This window comes from Eulemur rufifrons, chromosome 14, assembly GCF_041146395.1.
Source record: "Eulemur rufifrons isolate Redbay chromosome 14, OSU_ERuf_1, whole genome shotgun sequence".
Classification (NCBI taxonomy): Eukaryota; Metazoa; Chordata; class Mammalia; order Primates; family Lemuridae; genus Eulemur; species Eulemur rufifrons.
The window spans coordinates 9,524,596-9,543,084 of NC_090996.1; the positions used below are offsets into that span (position 1 = coordinate 9,524,596).

General features: G+C 55.9%; 1 protein-coding gene across 1 annotated transcript in view; it reads right to left on the reverse strand.

Annotated features, from left to right (window-relative positions):
* The window catches only part of COL26A1 (collagen type XXVI alpha 1 chain), a 145,121-nt gene that overhangs the window by 13,672 nt on the left and 112,960 nt on the right, over positions 1 to 18,489 (reverse strand). Inside the window, exon 4 of the mRNA XM_069486406.1 lies at positions 3,365 to 3,426. Within this exon, the coding sequence (XP_069342507.1) occupies positions 3,365 to 3,426 (62 nt within the window). The remainder of the gene's footprint in view (positions 1 to 3,364; positions 3,427 to 18,489) is intronic.

An 18,489-nucleotide genomic window follows, 5' to 3' on the forward strand; every position in this document is an offset into this window, starting at 1 on the left:
ATCCCTTTCTGCTTGGCCTGGTGCCCAACTTCCCAGCTCCCCTGCCACTAGGAGGTGGTGACACAGCCCAGCACTGGCCCCGGCGCCTAATGAGTCTATTGGGGTACAGTGCCTCACCTTCCACTGCCTGCCTTTAAACACAGCATGAGGATGTGATGCCTTGAGCCACAGCAGCCACTTTGCCATCACAAGGCACCAAACATGAGGACAAAGGCTGACTCGCTAAGGGGACGTCTGTGAAGATCCTGGCTTCTAGAGCTGCCAAGCCAATTCCAAGACCACCTAGTCCTACTTCTTGTTGAACAAACAGTAAGTGTCCTTATGGAATAGGTGACCCCTGGCAGGATTTTTGTGTCCTTCCTGACACATCAAAACAGACTTGTCGTCTGAGGGAGCTGAAGCCTCAGCTTCCAGGCCCCTAGGGTGCAGCTGTTTTATGCCGCTGCCTGATTTCTGCCTCCCCGTCTGAGGTCTGCCTGCCTGGCTGCCGCCTTGGCTCAGCCTCCCCCGCTCCGGGCTGCTGCCACTCAGGGTCCTCCGACCCGGGCCAGCAAAGCTCCCAGCAGCCCTGTCTCTGCAGGGGACGCGTGGGCCTGGAGCAGGCAGGTGAGCAGCTGGAAGGTGACCCAGAGAAGACACAGGAGCTGAGACAGGGATGTCCCAGCCCCTACCTGGGGATGCAGGCAACTGTCCAAGGAGGAACACGCCAGACTCAAGCTGCCTCCCACCCAGGAGCTGCCTGAGCTCACAGCCGTAGACCAGCTTTGAAACGACCCGGGGCGGGGGGCAGGGGCGGGGGTGGGGAAGCGACTCCTTCAATTTCCATTTTCCAGGTGAGCCAACTGAGGCCCGGCGTGAAGGGCCTTGCCGAGGTGGAGCGGGGCTGGGATGAGAATGCTGGTGTCCCTCCTCCGCCCCCCGAGGTCCACAGAGAGGACACAGCCCTCATCCTCAGGGTCCCCGAGCAAGCCCTGGCCAGGCCTGCTGCCCAAGGCCATGGGGGGGCGGGGCTGTCGGGGCTGGGAGGGCCAGGGGAGCAATTGCTCATGGCAGGAGGGCGTGGATGAGGGCCAGGTGGGTGGGTGGGCAGAGGGCAACGTGCCAGTCCTGCCCTAGAGCTGCGACTCACAACACCCACGCTGCTGGGCCGGGGCCGGGGCAAGCTGCGGCTGCTGCTCTGCGCCAAACCACGCAGAGGCCTCTGGTGCTCGGAAAATGTCCGTCAGGCTGGGCCTGGCCCGGGGACCCCGCCTCCCCTAAAATCTCAGGTGTCAGAAGTTCACCCCCAGCGCCTTCCCCCACACCCCTGCGGGGGCTGTCCCAGCCCTGGCTCAGCCCAGGTGGCAGCATTTGCTCCCTGGAACCTTCCCCCCCTGCCCACCCTCCAGAGCTACTGACTCTGAGGAGGGCAGCTGGGCCTCCCCGACCCCTGGCCTGTGCCCAGAGGGCTGAGCTGCTGCGGGACCCTGGCCACCCGCAGACGGGCTCGAGGACAAGGGAGGTCGTGCATGCCCCGGGGCTCCCTGCACGGGAGTCTCCCACACACCTGTGTCTTATCTGCACGATGCGGACAGATGGCGGTGACGATGACACTAAGCCCTCACTCCTGGTCGGCACTCAACCATTTCCAAAGCCGAGTCCCACCACCGCCTCACCTGAGGCCCCCAACAGCCCCGCGGGGCTGCTGCTCTGACCCATTCTACAAACTGGGGAGGGGGGTCCGAGAGAGTTGCCAGCTAGTGGGAAGGGGGTTCCAAGCCACAGTGACCAGAAGCCCCCAAGGCCCTTCAGGGTCTGCCTCTCAGGGCAGAAAGCAGGGCCTAGGGCAATGCGAGGTGACATGGGCTGCGTGTGTGTGTGTGTGTGTGTGTGTGTGTACAGGAGCATGTTATGTGTGCACGTGTGTGCAATGTGTGTTCTTATATGTTTGTATCATGCTTACGTGCATGTGTCTGTGTGTACATGTGCAAAGCATGCATGTATTTGTGTGTGCATGTGTGTTCATATATGTTTGTGTGTGTGCTTGCATGCACATGTGTCTGTGTGTACATGTGCATGTGTGTGTGTGTGTGTGTGTGTGTACGTGGCTATGCAGGTGTGCGTGCATGTGCTCTTCTGGGTGGGGCACATTGCCCCTGGGCCTGCTCTCCTCCGGGGGCTCTTGCTGTCCCGGGCTCCTGCCCCCCTCGGGTCTCCAGTCCCCACTCCAGCCACCCTGCCAGCCGGCCCCGCTGGTCTGCTCCCTCCTGGGCGATGCCACCTGCTCCAGCCACCGCAGTTCTGCCCGAGAAAGAGCTCGGCCTCAGGCCCAGGTGAATCCAGCCTCCTGGGGCTGGCTCTGCCCTGGGGGACAAGGCAACCAGCAGATCCTGCTGTCCCAAGAGGCTTCACAGAGATCTGGAGGCAGCCTTGGCAGCCTTGTCCCCCAGGCCTGTCCTGCCCTAGGGGAGAACAGGCTTGTCCCCATCTGGGGCAGATGCTCTTGGTGTCCCTCACGCGTCCCTGGGCCCCACACGGCTTTAGCTTCTGCCTGCAGGCACCTGCGACTCTGCCGAGGGCTCTCTGTGGCCACAGCAGCACACTCCGGGGCTCGAGGGGCAAGCCGGAGCGACAGGGGATACCCCAGGGGAGCCTTGCCCAGGGAGGAGCAGAAGAGATTGCCCGGCTGACGCCCCAAGCCGGCTGGCCCTGGGGTGTACTCTAAGCCATGTCCCAGAGGGACCGTGGGCTCGAGCCCGGGTGCCCCCACAGGTAACCTGCCCATTAACACACCTGTACCGTGCACATCCTTCCCTTCCTCTCTCCTTTCCCAGGGCTGCCTGGGGCCACTCCCAGATAAATTGCTTGTCCTTTGTGGATTCGTCCTGCCTCTGCTGTGACTCCACCTAGGACCTCCCCCTTCTGCTCAGACCGGGCTGAACGCTGGCTGCTTCCAGGCAGCTCCTCCACTGAGTCTGTCCCATGGGGTCCTCGGTGCCCAGCCCTGTGCCAGAGCTGGGGACAGCAGCCCTGGAGGGACAGCAACTCCTTCCTCTTTCCACTGACTTTCAGGTGTCCGGCCTGCCAGCTGCCGAGGTCCTGGGGGCTCAGTGTCATTCTGCCCTGCCCATGCCCAGCCTGCCGCCTGGGACCTTCAAATTCTTGCCCTCCCACTCTCCCCACTCCAGGAGGCTGGCCCAGCCTGAGAAGGCCACCCAGAGCCACCAAGGCCTTAGCAGCACCCAACATGTAGGACCAGGCTGCTCAGGCCTGCTGGGCAACCCTGGCTGAGATTTTCCCAGCCACACCCAGCAAGTGCCTGATGTCCCCCCCAACCCTGGCCCCCAGGCAGGTCCCGAGGCCCAGGATCCCCAGCCCAGCTGACCTTGGCCTCCAGCGTGGTCAGTCGCTCACTCATGTCGCTGAGCCTGGTACAGTTCATGCATTCTGAAAGAGAAGAGGAACCAACGTGAGGGCAGAATGTAGACTGTGGGGAGAGAGCAGTCCAGGCAAGCAGGGAAATCTCCAACCATTTTACCTGGAAAACTCCTATTCATCCTTCAAACCCTTATCCTCAGGGCCCCCTGCTCCATGCAGCCTGCCAGATCTCTAAGCCTCCTTTCTGAGCACCCACAGCAGATGGTACCACCTGTTTACTCAGCAAAGTGTCTACTCCATGCCGGGCACTGAGCCAGCACCAGGGATATCATTAGCCCGTGAGTGCCATGGGGGCGGGAGGCTTTGTCTATTTTGTCCACCCATGAATCTGAGTGCCTAGCACAAAGCAGGGACTCAAAAACTATCTGACAATTGATGAAGGAGTGGTAAATGAGATGTGCTCCCTAACTTTGAGAACCATAGTCTGAGGAAGGAGATGGGCAAATAGATTCAGGCTGGGAAGGGCTCCATTAGGCTGTAAGAATCAGAATGCTGCAAGCCGGTCCCAGAGGGTGCAGTCAGGGAAGACGTCCTGGAGGCAGTGGCATCTAAGGTGAGACCTGAGGGATACACAGTGCTTGGCCATGTTCAGCAAAAAGAAGAACTAATGCCGAGGCCTGCAGGGGAGTGAGCACAGGGCAGTGTGGCTGACCCAGCATGCCTGGGGGCCACTGAGGCTGGAGAGGTCCTACCGAGGGGCCTGGCAGGGGCGTGTGAGGCAGCATCCAGCGGCCACTGGGCAGCTGCTGGAGGGTTTCAGGCTGGTGAAAGTCAAGGTCAGATTCGCATTGTTGGAAGTTCAGTCTGGCAGCGGAGCAGACAGTGGGTGGGAGTGGGAAGGCCAGTGAGGAGCTCCGTGATGGGTGACCCCAGGCACACGTCTCCCTGGGCTGTAATTATCTGCTTCAGTCTGTCTCCCCCTAGGCCGAGACCTGGAGCTCTTTAATGAGGAAATAGCTGGTTCAAAGCTGTTCTAAAGAGCTTTTATTGCCCTCGAAGTCAAGGGAATAAATTCCTCTCTTGCCTCGGCTCAGTTCAAAGCCTGACCCTGCGGGAACCCCAGGCTGGTTAAACAGACTGGCAGACACACAGAGGCATCCGGGCAACTCAGCAGCCCCCGCTTGGCTGGGGCTGACCGCTCGGGGTGCCCTGTCTGAGGCTCTGCTCTCCGGCATGGCCTGGGCCCCCCTGTACTGTCAGCCACCCCCGTCCTTGGAGATTTTCCCCATCCTTGTCATTAGACACAAGTCACCTTGTAAATTTCCTTGTCCTAAAATGTTGATTCCTCCGCAGGAGATGCGGGGCTGGTGGATCACAAGGGGCCTTAGGAGCACAGAAATTAGTGGTTCAGGCTTTGTCCTCCCCGGGGGTGCCCAGCCTAGGGGCCAGAGGGGCGGCCACAGGCCCTACCTGGTTACGGGAAGGGACCCTGTGAGCTGGCAGAGGCCCCTCAGCCTCTCCCCTCCCTTCTCCCCTCGGCAGGGCCAAGTCAGTGGTTTATAAGCATTTTTTAGGAACAGAACTCTTCCCCTTCCATAAAACCGAGTCAGGATCCACGATGCCTAAGGCAGATTAAAGACGGAGGTATAAACACTGGGCAGTGAAACAGCTAGAAGAGTGTATACAGCTTTCTGACCCTGGGATGGGACAGGGCTTTATAGAAGCCAAGCGACAGAGGTGGGTGAGTGGTTTTACGGGTACACACGGAGGCCTGGGCACACATTGTCCCCTGTAGTTCCTCCCAGGAAAGGGGTAGTAAGGAAATAAAAAGGTATAAAACCCATAAGCAAAGAGAGAGGCAGAGGAACGATGCAGGTGACATTTTGCAAGGTGGCAGGCAGCCAGACGGCCCGCCCAGCCTGGCACACGGGAGGAGGCCGGGGAAGCCCCAGGCAGGGGAGCGGCGGGGTCCTCTCTGGGACACGGACCCGCCGAAGAGGAAAAGCTCACCCACACTGACATCCGGGGCAGCCCTTGATGAAATGGCTGGGTCCCCGGAACACCAGCCTCCAGGAAGAGGGGCTTTCGGTGCCTTCCTCTTAAACTCGGACAGCCAAGGACTCCTGGGCTGCTAAGAGAAGCCCTTAACGGGAAGGCGGAGATCGAAACGAACAGGATTCCATTTGCCACCCACCCATCCACCCATCCTGCCCACACCTATGCGTCACCCTACCTGCTATTCACCCCCACCCACCCACCTACCCCACCCCAGCCCTCCCCCAGCCCCGCCCAGGCTGGGTGGGTGCCCCTGAGCTGCGCTGACACTGTAGGACTGGGGGGGGGGCGAGGCAGCACTGATGGGGGTGCTGCCCTTGGGGGCTGTCTCCCTGGGAGCAGAGAGTCCTGTGGGCTGGCCGGAGTGACTTTGAGGAGGCCCCTTTTCAGCTCCATCACTGTCCCTGCCCACACCGGGAGGCACCGTGCCACCCTGGGGCCCGGCAGAAAGAGCAGGAGGGGGTGGCCCTCGGGGGAGCTGTAGACAAGAGCCCTGGGCAAACATTCTGGAGGCTTTTAGGGGCCCTGAACACAGCTGTTCTGGGGACCGAGGGGAAAATATAGGCCCCCCCAGGGGGCAAGGTCAGCAAGGCAGGGAGGCTCTCGCAGGGACCTATTTCTGGAAAGTGTGCTGGGCCGGGGCCCAGTTTGCTCTGGCACTGGGCGCCCTGCTTGGCAGGGGAGCAGCGGCTTGGCTGTCAGCGGGCACAGGGAGGGGGTCCCGCTCCCCAGCCAGCTCGGACGCCCCACACCTCCAGCCCGGGCAGGCGTTTCCAAGCCGGGCAGGTTTTTGGCACTCCTGGCATCTGTCATCGACAGGCAATTAGAGCGTGTTTGTTTAACTTTCTCTAATTACTCACTGGAGCGGTGGAAACAGTGCTGGTGGATGGACCCTGCCCACCCCTGGCCCTGTGACCAGGCGAGGCCCTGCCCGTCCTGCTCTCAGCCCTGGGCTCTGACCCTCTGGGATTAGAGGAGTCCGGGTGCCCCCACGGCACGCAGGCCCTCGAGCACCTGGGCCCACAGCACGTTTCCTGGTGTCTAGAGAACAAGCAGAAACCGGCAGGGGAACCTTTGCCAATATGTGCGTGTCGGAAGTGTCAACGCACCAGGCAGCCCGTGTGTGTCCCTATGTTCCTGTGGGGAGGGCAGAGCAGAAAGAGAGAGAGAGACAGAGAGAGAGAGAGAGAACGCTGACTGCTTGGTGTGTTCATTGGAAAGAGAACTATAGAGACCTGGGTCTAGCCTGCCACTAGCTCACTGTGTGGCTTGAGAGGCCTGCTCTCTCTTTGCACCTCAGTTTTCCTATCTGTCAAAGGGGCTTACATTGGATCAGCTCCAAGGGCCTCAGGCTCCAGGACTCTGCTCCTGCCACCTGTGCCCTCATCCTTGGCCTCTTGCTTGTGGGCTCCGTTCACCCCCTGCAGGACAGAGGTTGCCAAGTCCACCTGCCATCTGCCTTTGGCCAGCACCACTGCTGGTGATGGCTCTGCTCCCAGAATTCCGGACCCGCCTCCTGAACGAGGCAGGGTTCCCAAGGCCTGGCCCTGAGAGGGGCTTCACCAACAGGGCAGGAGTTGGCTACTGCAGGGAGGTCTAAAGAGACAGCGAGAATCCACTGTGAGGCTTGGGTCACAGAAAAATTGGGTCATAGAAAAACTAGCCAGGCATGGTGGCACACGCCTATAGTCCCAGCTACTTGGGAGGCTGAGGTGGGAGGATTACGTGAGCCCAGGAGTTTGAGGCTGCAGTGAGCTATGATTGGGCCACTGCACTCCAGCCTGGGTGACAGAGGGAAACCCTGTCTCTTAAACAAACAAACGTGCAGAGAGCCTCTAACATGAAAGACAAAAATCAAAATAAGAAACCGGAAAAAAGAGTACTTGGAAAACAGAGACAATGAGTGCATGGAAGAAAATTTTAAAACAAACAAACAAAAAAATCCACAACAATTCTATTGGCATTCTTAGAGAGATACGAAAAGATACTGCATTCCTGAAAGGCTGTTAAAAAAGAAACTTCAAAAACCAAAAATGCAGCCAGGCGCAGGGGCTCACACCTGTAATCCCAGCACTTTGGGAGGCTGAGACAGGAGGATCCCTTGAGGCCAGGAGTTCCAGAACAGCCTGAGAAACATTGTGAGACCTTGTCTCTACAAAAAAGAGAAATTAACCAGGCATGGTGATGTGTGCCTGTAGTGTAGGTCTCAGCAACTCGGGAGAATGAAGCAGGAGGATCACTCCAGCCCAGGAGTTCGAGGCTGCAGTGAGCTATGATGATGCCACTGCACTCTATTTAGGGCAACAGAGTGAGACACTGCCTCGGAAAAAAAAAAAAAAAGAAAACCAAAAAACTAAAAAATGCATTTTTAGAATGAAAAAAATCAGATGACATAAAATAGTCAGTAAATGGATTAGAACATAAGAAAATTTTCTACAAAGTTTACAAAAGAGGGGAGTTGTGAAAATTGGAGAAGAAAAAATAAGGAAATTAAAGGATCAATCCATGAGGTCCGACACCTGATTAATTGGAGGTTCCAGAGAAAGAAACTAGAAAAAAATTGAAGGAATAAAGAATCAAAGAAATATCCAAAAAGGTCGCCTAAAACTGAAGGATATGGGTTTTTTAATTGAAAGAGCACACAAAAGCCCAGATGAAAAAAATAACCCACACCAGAAAGCACAAAATCACAAAATTTCAGAATCTCAGAGACAAGAAGAAAACTCTACAAGCTTCCAGAGATAAAATACAGCTTAGACAAAATATCAGGAATCAGTATGACATTGAACTTCTGAACAGTAACAGTGGAAGTTGCAAAATAGTGGGTTCTGTTTTTTGTTTGTTTTTTATTTTTTGGGGGGCGGGAGAAGAGGATTTTCTGGCTAAGATTCAGTACCCAGCTCAACTATCCCTCAAGGTTTGAGAGTAGAATGAAGACATATTTAGACATACACGGCCTCAAAACATTTACCCTGCACATGCCTCTTCTCAGAAAAATGCCAAAGGATGCACTCCACCAAAACAAGGAAGTAAACTAGGGAGAGGAAGACACAAAAAATGAATATGCAGAAACGAGAAGTTCAACATGGAAGAGACCAAGAAATATCTTGAGAAGGACAATAAAGAAGTGTCACACGATGACAGCTGTGCAGCAGGCCCGGAGCACACCCAGACCACATTAGGCCGCGAGACAGAGGGCTTCAGACACTAGACAGCACCTGATGTGTGTGAATGTAACAAAGGGAGAATTAAACTTCTCTTGGAAAATCTGGGGTGAATTAGCAATATGTCAAGTGATACATATTTATGACACTGCATAGAAAACTAAGCATAAGAAATGAATTATTAACACCCAAGAAAATCGAAAATCTCAAGAGAGGAAAGCATCTTGGGATCTGTGACTATAAACTTGTTCCTTATGACAGTCACTTCCCTGTCCGCTTGCCTTCCCACACCTGATTAAGACAAATGCCAGGTACATTTACAAGGGTGTATTTGTCCATGAAGGTGAAGAAAGAGATTGAAGATCTGGCTCCACCACCAACTCACCACCTTTGCAAAGACTATTGAACACTGGGGGCTCAGTTTCCTCATCAGGAAAGTGGGCGTGATAATCTCTCCCTAGCCCACGGCAAGAATTATCATGGGCCGACTGACACACCCACACACTGACGTGTGTGGGGAATGACTTCGAGGCTCACATATCCGGTCTGGGGTGAGGAGGGTCTGGTCCCCCCACTCCCATAGCCCCTTAGGCTTGGTGGCCTTGAGACCCACGGGATGAAGGGCAGCTGGAAGATCAACTTGGCGAGCCCTGCTATCTGATTGTTGAGTCAAACGCCGGTCTAGCTGCTGCTGGGAAGATATTCTGTAGATGTGGTTAACGTCTGCAATCCATGGATTATAAGCAAAGAGATTACCCCCTAATGTGAGTGGGCCTCATGCAGTCCGTTGAAGGCCTTCAGAGGGATAAGTGAGGTTCCTGGAGGAGAAGGAATGCCGCCGCCTCAAGACTGCGACACGGAAATCCTGCTGGAGTTTCCAGCCTGCCGGCCGGCACCACACAATTTGAACCTATCAGCCCCCACCCGAGAGCATGAGCCAATTCCTTGACATGCATTTCTTTACACACTTGCACACACACGCATATCCTGTTGATTCTGTTTCTCTGGAGAACCCGGACTGGTACAAGGCCCAACCCACAGACAGGTCCTAAATGGACCCCCCGACCAGGGGAGTGTCCCCGAGGTCTTCAGAGCTCCAGCTGCCTTAAAGACAGTGTTGCCAGAGTTAGCAAACGAAAGCATGGTATTTTATCTGGCAACTTCCTTAGTTCCTCGTTCCTCCTACAAACACACCGAGGCCTTCTCTGCAACAGGGATCTGGGGATAAGAGGCCTCCCCTGCGAGGGTCTCTGGACGTGCAGGTGCCCGTCTATGTGCCGGATGCTAAGGAGGCTCTCGGGGTGGGGCTATGGGAGACCAGGAGGGCTTCCCAAGGAGGTGGCACCTGAGCTGAGCCTTGATGACAACAACGACAATGACAATGACCTGTAGTAGTATGATACTAGTAAACACTTGCTCTGTGGAAGCTTCAGAAACCTCAAGGCAGGCACTAAATTGCTATCCCCATTTTGCAGATGGGAAAAGTGAGGCTCAGCGGGGTTAGGCAAATTTGCTGAGAGTTTCCCTTCCAGAAACTGACCTGGAAATACATGCTCTTTGCTCTTAATGGCTGAACTACTTAAGGCCTGACGTGACAATGGCCGGTGCTCACCATGCACTTGCTCCGCTCTGCGACCTGGGACTAGGGCCTTTGCATGTAAGACTCTTGAAATCCTTGTATGGGCCAGCGAGGGGCTCTACAGTCACTCCCACCTACAGAGGAGGAAGCGGATGATGGCCATGAGCCTGAGCCCGACAGCACACAGAGAGTAGGGGTGGAGCTGGGAGGGGCTCCTGCATGTCTGCCACACTCCTCCCCATACTAGTTTTAGGAGACTCTTCTTGGCCTCGTGCTGGCCGCCTGCCCAAAAGACCTCACTGAGGTCCCAGGTTTAAGTTCCTGTAACAGGTGGGAACCCAACTTGCCGCGTGTGTCAGAGGTGGGGGAGGCAAGCCAGCTGCAGCCTGGAGTCCCAGAGTCCACTGGGGTCCCAGGTCCCGGGGCAAGCAGGCCATGACAATTCTAACTATGTCCGGTCCTGGTGTTTCCGGTTTAGCCTGCAGCTCCGAGGTACCCTCTAGTGCCTGAGCCCGGCTGCATGGATAGCGGAGAGGCCTGTACCTGGGAAGCCACCTCTCTGGTTAATTTCCAGAGAGCCCCTTGTCCCAGGTAATCGCAGAGACTGGATGTCTCTAAGTCACAAACCCTGAAGAGGGACGGTGGAGAGGACAAGGCTGGGCCGAGGGTGGGGCCCTGCCACATGCCAGCGCATCGAACCCCCTCGGGGGCTGGGAGCCTGCCAGTCAGCTACAGCCACGGCTGCTCACCTGGCCCAGCTGTAGGGCTCAAGGACTGGATGGAATACTTAAATTCCATCCTTGGCTATATATCAGGGATCACAGAGAAGACAACATTTTTCAGGAGCTTCTGCCAAGAATTTTTTGAAGAGGAACTCAAGTTCCTTCTTGGAGAGGAGCAGCCTCACATGGGTGTCCTCCCCGCGGACACACACATCTCTAAAGGACCAGCTGCACCTGCACCGAAGCCTGGAACTCAATGGAACCAGCCATTCCACCCCCTGGGCACCCCCATCATCAGCCCCAGGACATGGACATTTCTGGTGATGTTCAGACACCCCACGCAGGTGAGAGGAGCAATGCTGGAGAATGGAGCTGACTCACCAATGTTCATCAGGCACCCACTGGGCGAGAGACACACATACCCTGGTATATTGCCCTCCCTTTCCTAGTGAGGAGGATGAAAAGCAGAGAGGTTTGATGACCTGCTCAAGATCACACGGATTGTTAAGCAAAGGCCAGAATCAGAACTCAGGTCTTCCCTTCCCCTGAGGCCAAGGTGGGCTGGGCTAGATGCCCTGGCGAGGGCTGCAACTCTCAATGTGATGTGACAACGAGTGCTTAAGAATGTCCTGCTTCTGATTGCTTTGGACACCGTGGCAACCTCGAGAGCAAGTGAGTTAGAACTGTAGCCTCAGGGAGAGCTCGCAAAAAAGGCACGTGAGCTTTAGTGCCTGGTTCGGATGCCCACTGGGGCCGCTCCGATCCTGTCATGGCTGTGTCACCTGCCAGAAAGATTACCCGGAGGTGAGTATAACTCACCTCTGGACAGGTGAGTACAACAGGTTATGGCAGGGCTGTTTGATGACATCAATGTATTTATCGTCATCGCTGCTCCAGATGGGTCATGGAGTGGCCGTCCTCCAGACTGGCTGTGGCTGGGAGACGTCCCCAGAATCGATGACGAGATAACAGAAGGGCAAGAATCTTGCAGGAGAAAGTACTTCTTGGCTCTCGGTTGGGGACAGATTCGGGTCCCCACAGCTGGGGACACTTGGATGAGGGCGGCTGGGTTACAGTTTGCTCAGTGGAGGGATGTCAAGTCTTCCGGGAATGTCCCTCGGGACTTGACGGGGATTTCATCACCACAGAAATAAGTGATCCAGTCTCCTCGGCCATTAGCGGGGTGGGAATGCTGGTGAGGGGGTGGCGGCTCCCTGCATATGTTTATCATTCAGGGCTCAGAGATTCGGCTGCCTCTCTCGGGAGGATTTCTGAGGATCAGGTTGTTATTCTGAAGTTACTGTTTGAAGAGCTCTTCCCTTTTTTTTCCTCATCCAGAAAGAAATCATAAATACCTCTAGGGTCCCCTAAAGCTGGCAGCTGGCCACGCCTGAGCCTGAAAGATGACACCAGGCGCAGCCAGTGGAGACGAGCCCCGTGGTTCCTGACCCACTTGGACATGTGGAGCCGCCGCTCTGTGTCACTGGGAAAGAATCCCTCTTAACAGAGCTGCAGGCCCAAGGTCAAGGTTCAGGGGCCACGAGGCAGCCGGGAGCCTCCAGACCATGGAGGGGGCTGCCTGGCTCCACTAGGGGCTCTGACCCCCAGCGGGCTGCTCAGGGCACCCACAGCCTCGTCCTCCTGCAGCACCCACCAGTCAAGGCTCAGAAAGAGGCGATCAGCTCTCCAGGGGAACAGACGAGGTCCCCAAAAATACAGCAAGAAGGGGGCGAGTCTCTCTAGCCCTGGGGGCTTTCGGAGAGAAATGGTAGCAGAGTTTTAAAAACTAAAGACGAAATCACTGGCTCTTCCCGCCCGCGCCCCCCAGGGGGTGGAACAGGGCAGAAGGGGAAGAGGAGCCCTGGGGACAGAATCTACATCTTCTTCAATGGCCACGTGCTCCAGGGCAGGTCCCTTCCCCTCCTGGGGTCTCTGCTCCTCTGAAGGCGAAGTGAGGGCCCAAGATGGCTTCAGCTTTAGGTGAGGACTCATCTGGCCTCCAGGAAAGGCCTTGGCCTCAACCTGGGGCCATCGGCCTCCCGAAGGTTGGTCAGGGGAGCTGGGAGGTGAGCGTGGGGCCCCCTCTGATGCCGGGTCTCCCAGGGTCTCTGTCAGAGGTAGCATCTCCGGCTGGAGGGACCACGGGCCTGACCGCTTGTTGGACAGGGGCTCAGAGCAGCAGTTTTTCAAACATTTTTTTAAAAAAAGTAAGCCTTCCCCCCTCCACAAAATTGCTTCAGAAACTGCTGTGGTCAAGGTGTGTGGGGGAAAGGGGGCAGAGAAGGAAGGATCGTGGGGCAGGGGATGGAGACTCCTTTACTCTCAGGATCAGACTTGCCATCACACCTTTCCTGGCAGGAGGAGTTGCCATGGCAACCAGAGGAGCACTCGGTGGGGCCCCTCCCCCCACCAGGCACAGACCCCCACCGAGGATGGATTTTTCTTCTAACCGCCTGTATTTTCCAGCCTGGAAGATCACTTGAACACAATCTGGTTCTTTCTTAGAGACACTTTCCCTTTACTGCCCCCCTGAACAGTTTAAAACACATTTGAACGACACGAAGGCGTTTGTGCAGGATTTGTGGCAGTTGCCTGATAGCTTAGCCATCTTTCTGGGCCACCTGGGCAAATCGTGTGACCCCAGGGAAGTTACTGAGCTCTCTGAGCCTCAGTCGTTTTGCACATAAGACAAAGGTAATCGAGGCCACCTCCTGGGGCCCCTGAAACCTGTTAGAGAACACGGGATTAGACTGCATATCTGAGAAAAGGGAGCTGTTATTCGTACTATTCTATTAAAAAGCGAACCTCCCATGCAATTGTCTGGACAGGAAAACTTAGAATTATCACACTCAGTCCTTTCTTTGTACAGATTAGAAAATAGATCTGGGTGTTAAGTGGTTCAGGGCCCTAGTTGCACATTCAGGTAGTGGCCAACCCAGGTCACCCTCTGGGGGTGGTGCCTCGTTATTCCCCCTCAGTCATTTACACCATAGTAAGAATGAGTCCTCACAGTACCACTGAGGGCACAACGCTTTCCAAAACCCTCTCCCACCCACCCCTCCTTCCAGAGAGCCTGAGAGGGTAGTCTTGTTCTAACAAGTAAGGAGGGGAGAGAGATACCCCAGCCCAGAAAAAGTAAGAGAGAGGTCCCTGAATCCAGAAACACCTTGAACAGAGGTACCATCTGTGTGCAGGTTCAAGGAAGGGGACAGGAAGCGCCCTGTGCTCAGGTGCAGAGTGTAGCTACTAGGTTGGGACTCCTGTCGCCTTGTCTTTCAGCACCCAGGCTCTGGCCTGGAGCAACAGGGGCAGCTGCCACCCCACAGGTGGGGCTGACATCCACATGGTCCTACCCCAGGCTTCTGGGAGCCCAGTTGGACTCACTAAGGGGCAGATGGGAGAGGGTTCAGATCAGAAGCAAAGCCACTGCAGGGGTAGGGGGTAGCTGAAGGCTGGCCTCAGTGTCTGACCCTGCTCTCTGCTCACAGCTGGGCTGGGGCGTGGGAGGGGCAGGGAAGGGAGCCCGGAGCGCCTCCCTCTGGCCTCTCTGAGCTTTAGGGGTATGGTGGTGGCAGATGGTAGCTGGAGATGCAGAATCTCTCAGGGGAACGACCTGTCCAAGTGCAAGGGATAGGCGGTCTGGCCAGCTTACCCCACATCCCCTTCTCCCTCTCTCCTGCCCCCCAGCCTCCGTTCTGCAGGCCGGGCCCAGCTGCTGCAGCCAGGGGCACATCTGGGAGGGGGGCCTGGTGCCAGCAGACTCCCAGGAAGCAGAGTCTCAGCCCCTGGGGTAGGACCAGCTCTGCCTCACGGGCCACAGCACACTGTCCCCTGCCCTCTGGGCCAGCCCAAACCAAGTTCTGCAGGACAACAGGAGTCGGGAGTGGCCTCCCTGGTGGGGCTGGGGCTGCCTCTGGTCCCCTGCCTTCAACACCCCTCCTGCCCAGAGCCCGGAGCCCAGAGACACAGCTGTCCAAGGCCGCATGGGCTCTGCCAGTCTGATGGGTGTGAAACGGGATCTCGCTGCGGATTGAATTTGTATTTTCCACTTTGCTAATGAGGCTGAACATCTTTTCATAGGTTTTTGAGCTGTTTCTGTTTCCCCTCTCTGGGAGGTGCCCTTTTGTGTCCTTTATCCATTTTCTTATTGGATTGTTCTGTTTGTTCATGCTGATCCACAGGAGTTCTTCCTGTATTTCTGATACCAGCCTGATGTCAATTTCATGCTTTGCAAATATCTCCTCCCAGTCTGTGGCTCGTGTTTCTGCTTTGGTAATGCCGCCTTTTGTCATAAAGAACCTTCCAGCCTATTTACCTTTTATTCCTTTAACTCGACTTATCGCACAGGGTAGGACCTGCACGGCAGTGCGGAGTAGAAGTCGTGTCAGCTGCCTCCAAATCCCATTCATGTCTCTAAAGGGCGTCTGTTGTCCCACACGAGCATGGTGCCTGCTGGGGGACGCAGTAGCTCAGCTCTACGTGCCAGGAAGTTTCTTTCTCTGCCTAGTTTGCCAGGAGTTTTCATCATGAATAAGTGTTGAATTTCATCCAACGCTATTCTCTTCTAATCTGTGAATGAGCTGAATTGCATGAACAGATTTTCTGAAGAACCCCACTTGGTCAGGATCTATGACATTTTGGTGCACTGCCGGATTTGAATGCCGAATATTTTATTTGGGGTTTTCACCTGAATCATTTATAGCTCCAACCCAGATCCCATACTTGGTGGTCACAGAGACAGGGTCAATTGGAGCCTGGAACCTGTGGTAGGTAGAAGTCAAGGTTAAGATTGCTCAGACTCAATTTTCCCCACCCATACTGCAGACAGATGGACAAGCTTCCTCGTGAGCCAGGCATTGGATTTCCTGAGTCGCCTCTTCCACCAAGTCTCAGCTCTCCATGTTGCGACAGAGGACCCCAAGCCCCTGCCATGTCCTGGCTCAGGGAACTCATGTCCCCACTCCAGCCCCACCCCACAGTGACCACAACGTCCACGGCAAAACCTCTACCTCCTCAGGTCCTGGTCCCTGGGGCACCTGGAGCCCATTCCTGCCTTATAAATTTTGCTGTGTATTTGCTGTGTAATTCTTGCACAACTGTATCTTTTCTTTCTAAGCATTTGTGGTAGGAGAGTTTCTAGGTTATCTGAGTCTTGGCAGAATCGGACCTCGGCAGAACTGGGCCCTCCCTCTCTTTTGTTAGCCCGTGGGAAAGCATTTCTGAGGGGTCATTTCCTATAAGGTTGCAAGTAGTTACATGAATACTACCAACCACACGGGCCTGACCCAGGGAAAAATCCGTGTCCTGGGACTAGGGACTTTCCCCTCCACATGTGGCACCTGGTGACTGCCATGGCCAGGGACCAGCAAGGCCTGTCTGCCTTCAGCCTGGAGCAGGGCTCTGAGCTGCCTTTTCTTAGGATGGTTTAACAGGACCCATAATGGCTCATCCCTGGGGCCACGAAGGCCATTTTTGCGCTGGAGCAACCAGGATTTGCCCTGGGTATTCAGTTTGTAGCCCTCACGCGGGGCACCCAGAAGTCCCAGCCTTGAGACAAGTCCCTGTTGTCTACACTGCCAGGAACCCTCCTGTGCCACTCAGCTAAGCGGGCTTTGCTGTCCCACATCAAAGTCATACCCAGGTCGATGGCACCTCCAAGCTCTATGACCAGGTGACAGGAGAAACCTCAGGAAGCAGCTTCAAGTGAGAAGCTTCCATGTCCCGCACCCGCCCTGGAAGGGCTGCCTCCACCTTGCCGGAGCCGGTGAGTTCTTGGAGGTGGCGCCCAGCCGGGGCTTCAAGCAGCTCTGACAGATGCAGGAGCTCAGCGGCCAGAGCCCCTGGGGGCCTGGGAACAGGGGCTCTGGGAAGCGAGGAAGCCATGGGGCGTCAGCCTGGTCCAGCGTCCTGGGTCTGCCCCCAGGCGATGAGATAAGATTCGCTTGTTGGAAGGTGCTCCCGGGCTGAGTGTGGAAGGACGCGGCCCACTTTGGTAGGGGAGGGGGCTTGCCTACTTCTGGACACACAGTAGGGTCTTGGCACGCACTGGGTGCTCTGGGACAACTCGCTGCTGAGTGAGAAGGGCCCCTTGCCTTGGAAAACCTTCAAAAGGTTTTTGCACTCAGGTGGACACCAAATGCTGAAGGCACTTCCTACGGAGAAGAAAGATCCCCTTCATTCCCGGCCAGGGCTGACAACCACGACGTCTCCCAGGCCCACACCTGACCCCACGGGGCCAGGCAGCTGCCGGGAGCTGGTGACAGAGCCCAGCCTGGGAAGACCAATGGCATCTAATATTCAGTCTGACATCATCTGGCTGCAGTTCCCAGAGACTAAAATTAGGCAGAGGAAATTTAGGATGTTGCTTCAGATTTCCAAAGAAAACAGGGGTGAGGGCCAGAAAACGGATCATAAAAGAATTTCTGTGACTCAGTCCCAGCGAGGGAAAACAGGCATGAGCCCCGCTAATGGGAAGGAGCAAAGGAAGCTTTTCTCCCCTCGCTGTGAGGGGAGCCCAGGCTTCCTGCGCCGACACGTTCCCACCAGGGGGTTCTCAGTCCAGCCCCCTTTCACGGACGGACGGGAGACGCTGGGCTTGGCCCAAGGTCCGCTGGAAGCCGGCTGAGCTCCGTCTCTTCCCCTCCTGGGAGGGGTGAGAGGGTCGTGAAAGCCCCGCTGCCCCATCCAGATTAAATGCTCTATTCCCAAGGCCCAGCCGAGAAAGGGCCGGGCCACTCGGGTGGGCGGGAAAATACCTTGGAATTTGCAAAGTGCCCCCTACGTGGTGTGCAGTGCTGCCCAGCAAGGCCTAGGGGTCTCTCCTCGTTCTACCATCTCAGCTGAAAAACCTAAGAGTCAGGTTTCACGACTGGGGAAACCTCTAAGTTTCCCGTAAGGAAGTCTGTGCTGGGCAAGCTTCAGGAGAGAGGGTCCAAAGTTTCATCCCATTCTCAGCACAGGAGGGGTCCACAACCCCCTAAATGTTGAGACCATTGCCTATGTCCAGTTCAATTCTTCCTCTTATAGACAAGAAAGCCAGGGCCCAGAGAGGTGGGGTTATTTGCCCAAAGTTGCACAGGACAAGAGGGGCAAGACTGGGTCATGCTCCTAGCCAGTTCAGCGCTTCCCCTCAGCCAGGGTCCTCGTGCAGCTGATGGTGACAACGCCTTACCAGGTGAAGGCCGACTGCAGGTGCTGACACGCAAGCAAGTGCAAAGACGGAGAGGAGGAAATGTCAGGGCAGAAAAGTACAATGAAACCGAGGGTAAGTCAGAGTTTAAGAAATGGGACTGGGAGAGCCTCCCCCGTTGTCAACCATCAGATCCAAATGGGTTAGGGTTAGGGTTAGGGTTAGGGTGGAGCTTGGGGTTGGGCTTGGGCTTGAGGCTTCCTAGGAGGAGAAGCAAAGAATCATCGCGTCCCTAGGCTGCTCGAGAAAATGGAGCTTTGACTTCTGGCAAAGGTCAGTTTCTTCAGGGGCCTTCCTGAAAAGGAGGCTGAGTGAGGAGGTGGGATGTCCCCAACCCCCGGCAGGTCCACATCAGCACTGAAGGAACCTCTCCCAGGGCCTCTGGGGCACATCCAGGCCAGGCCAGCCCTTACTTGTCATGTG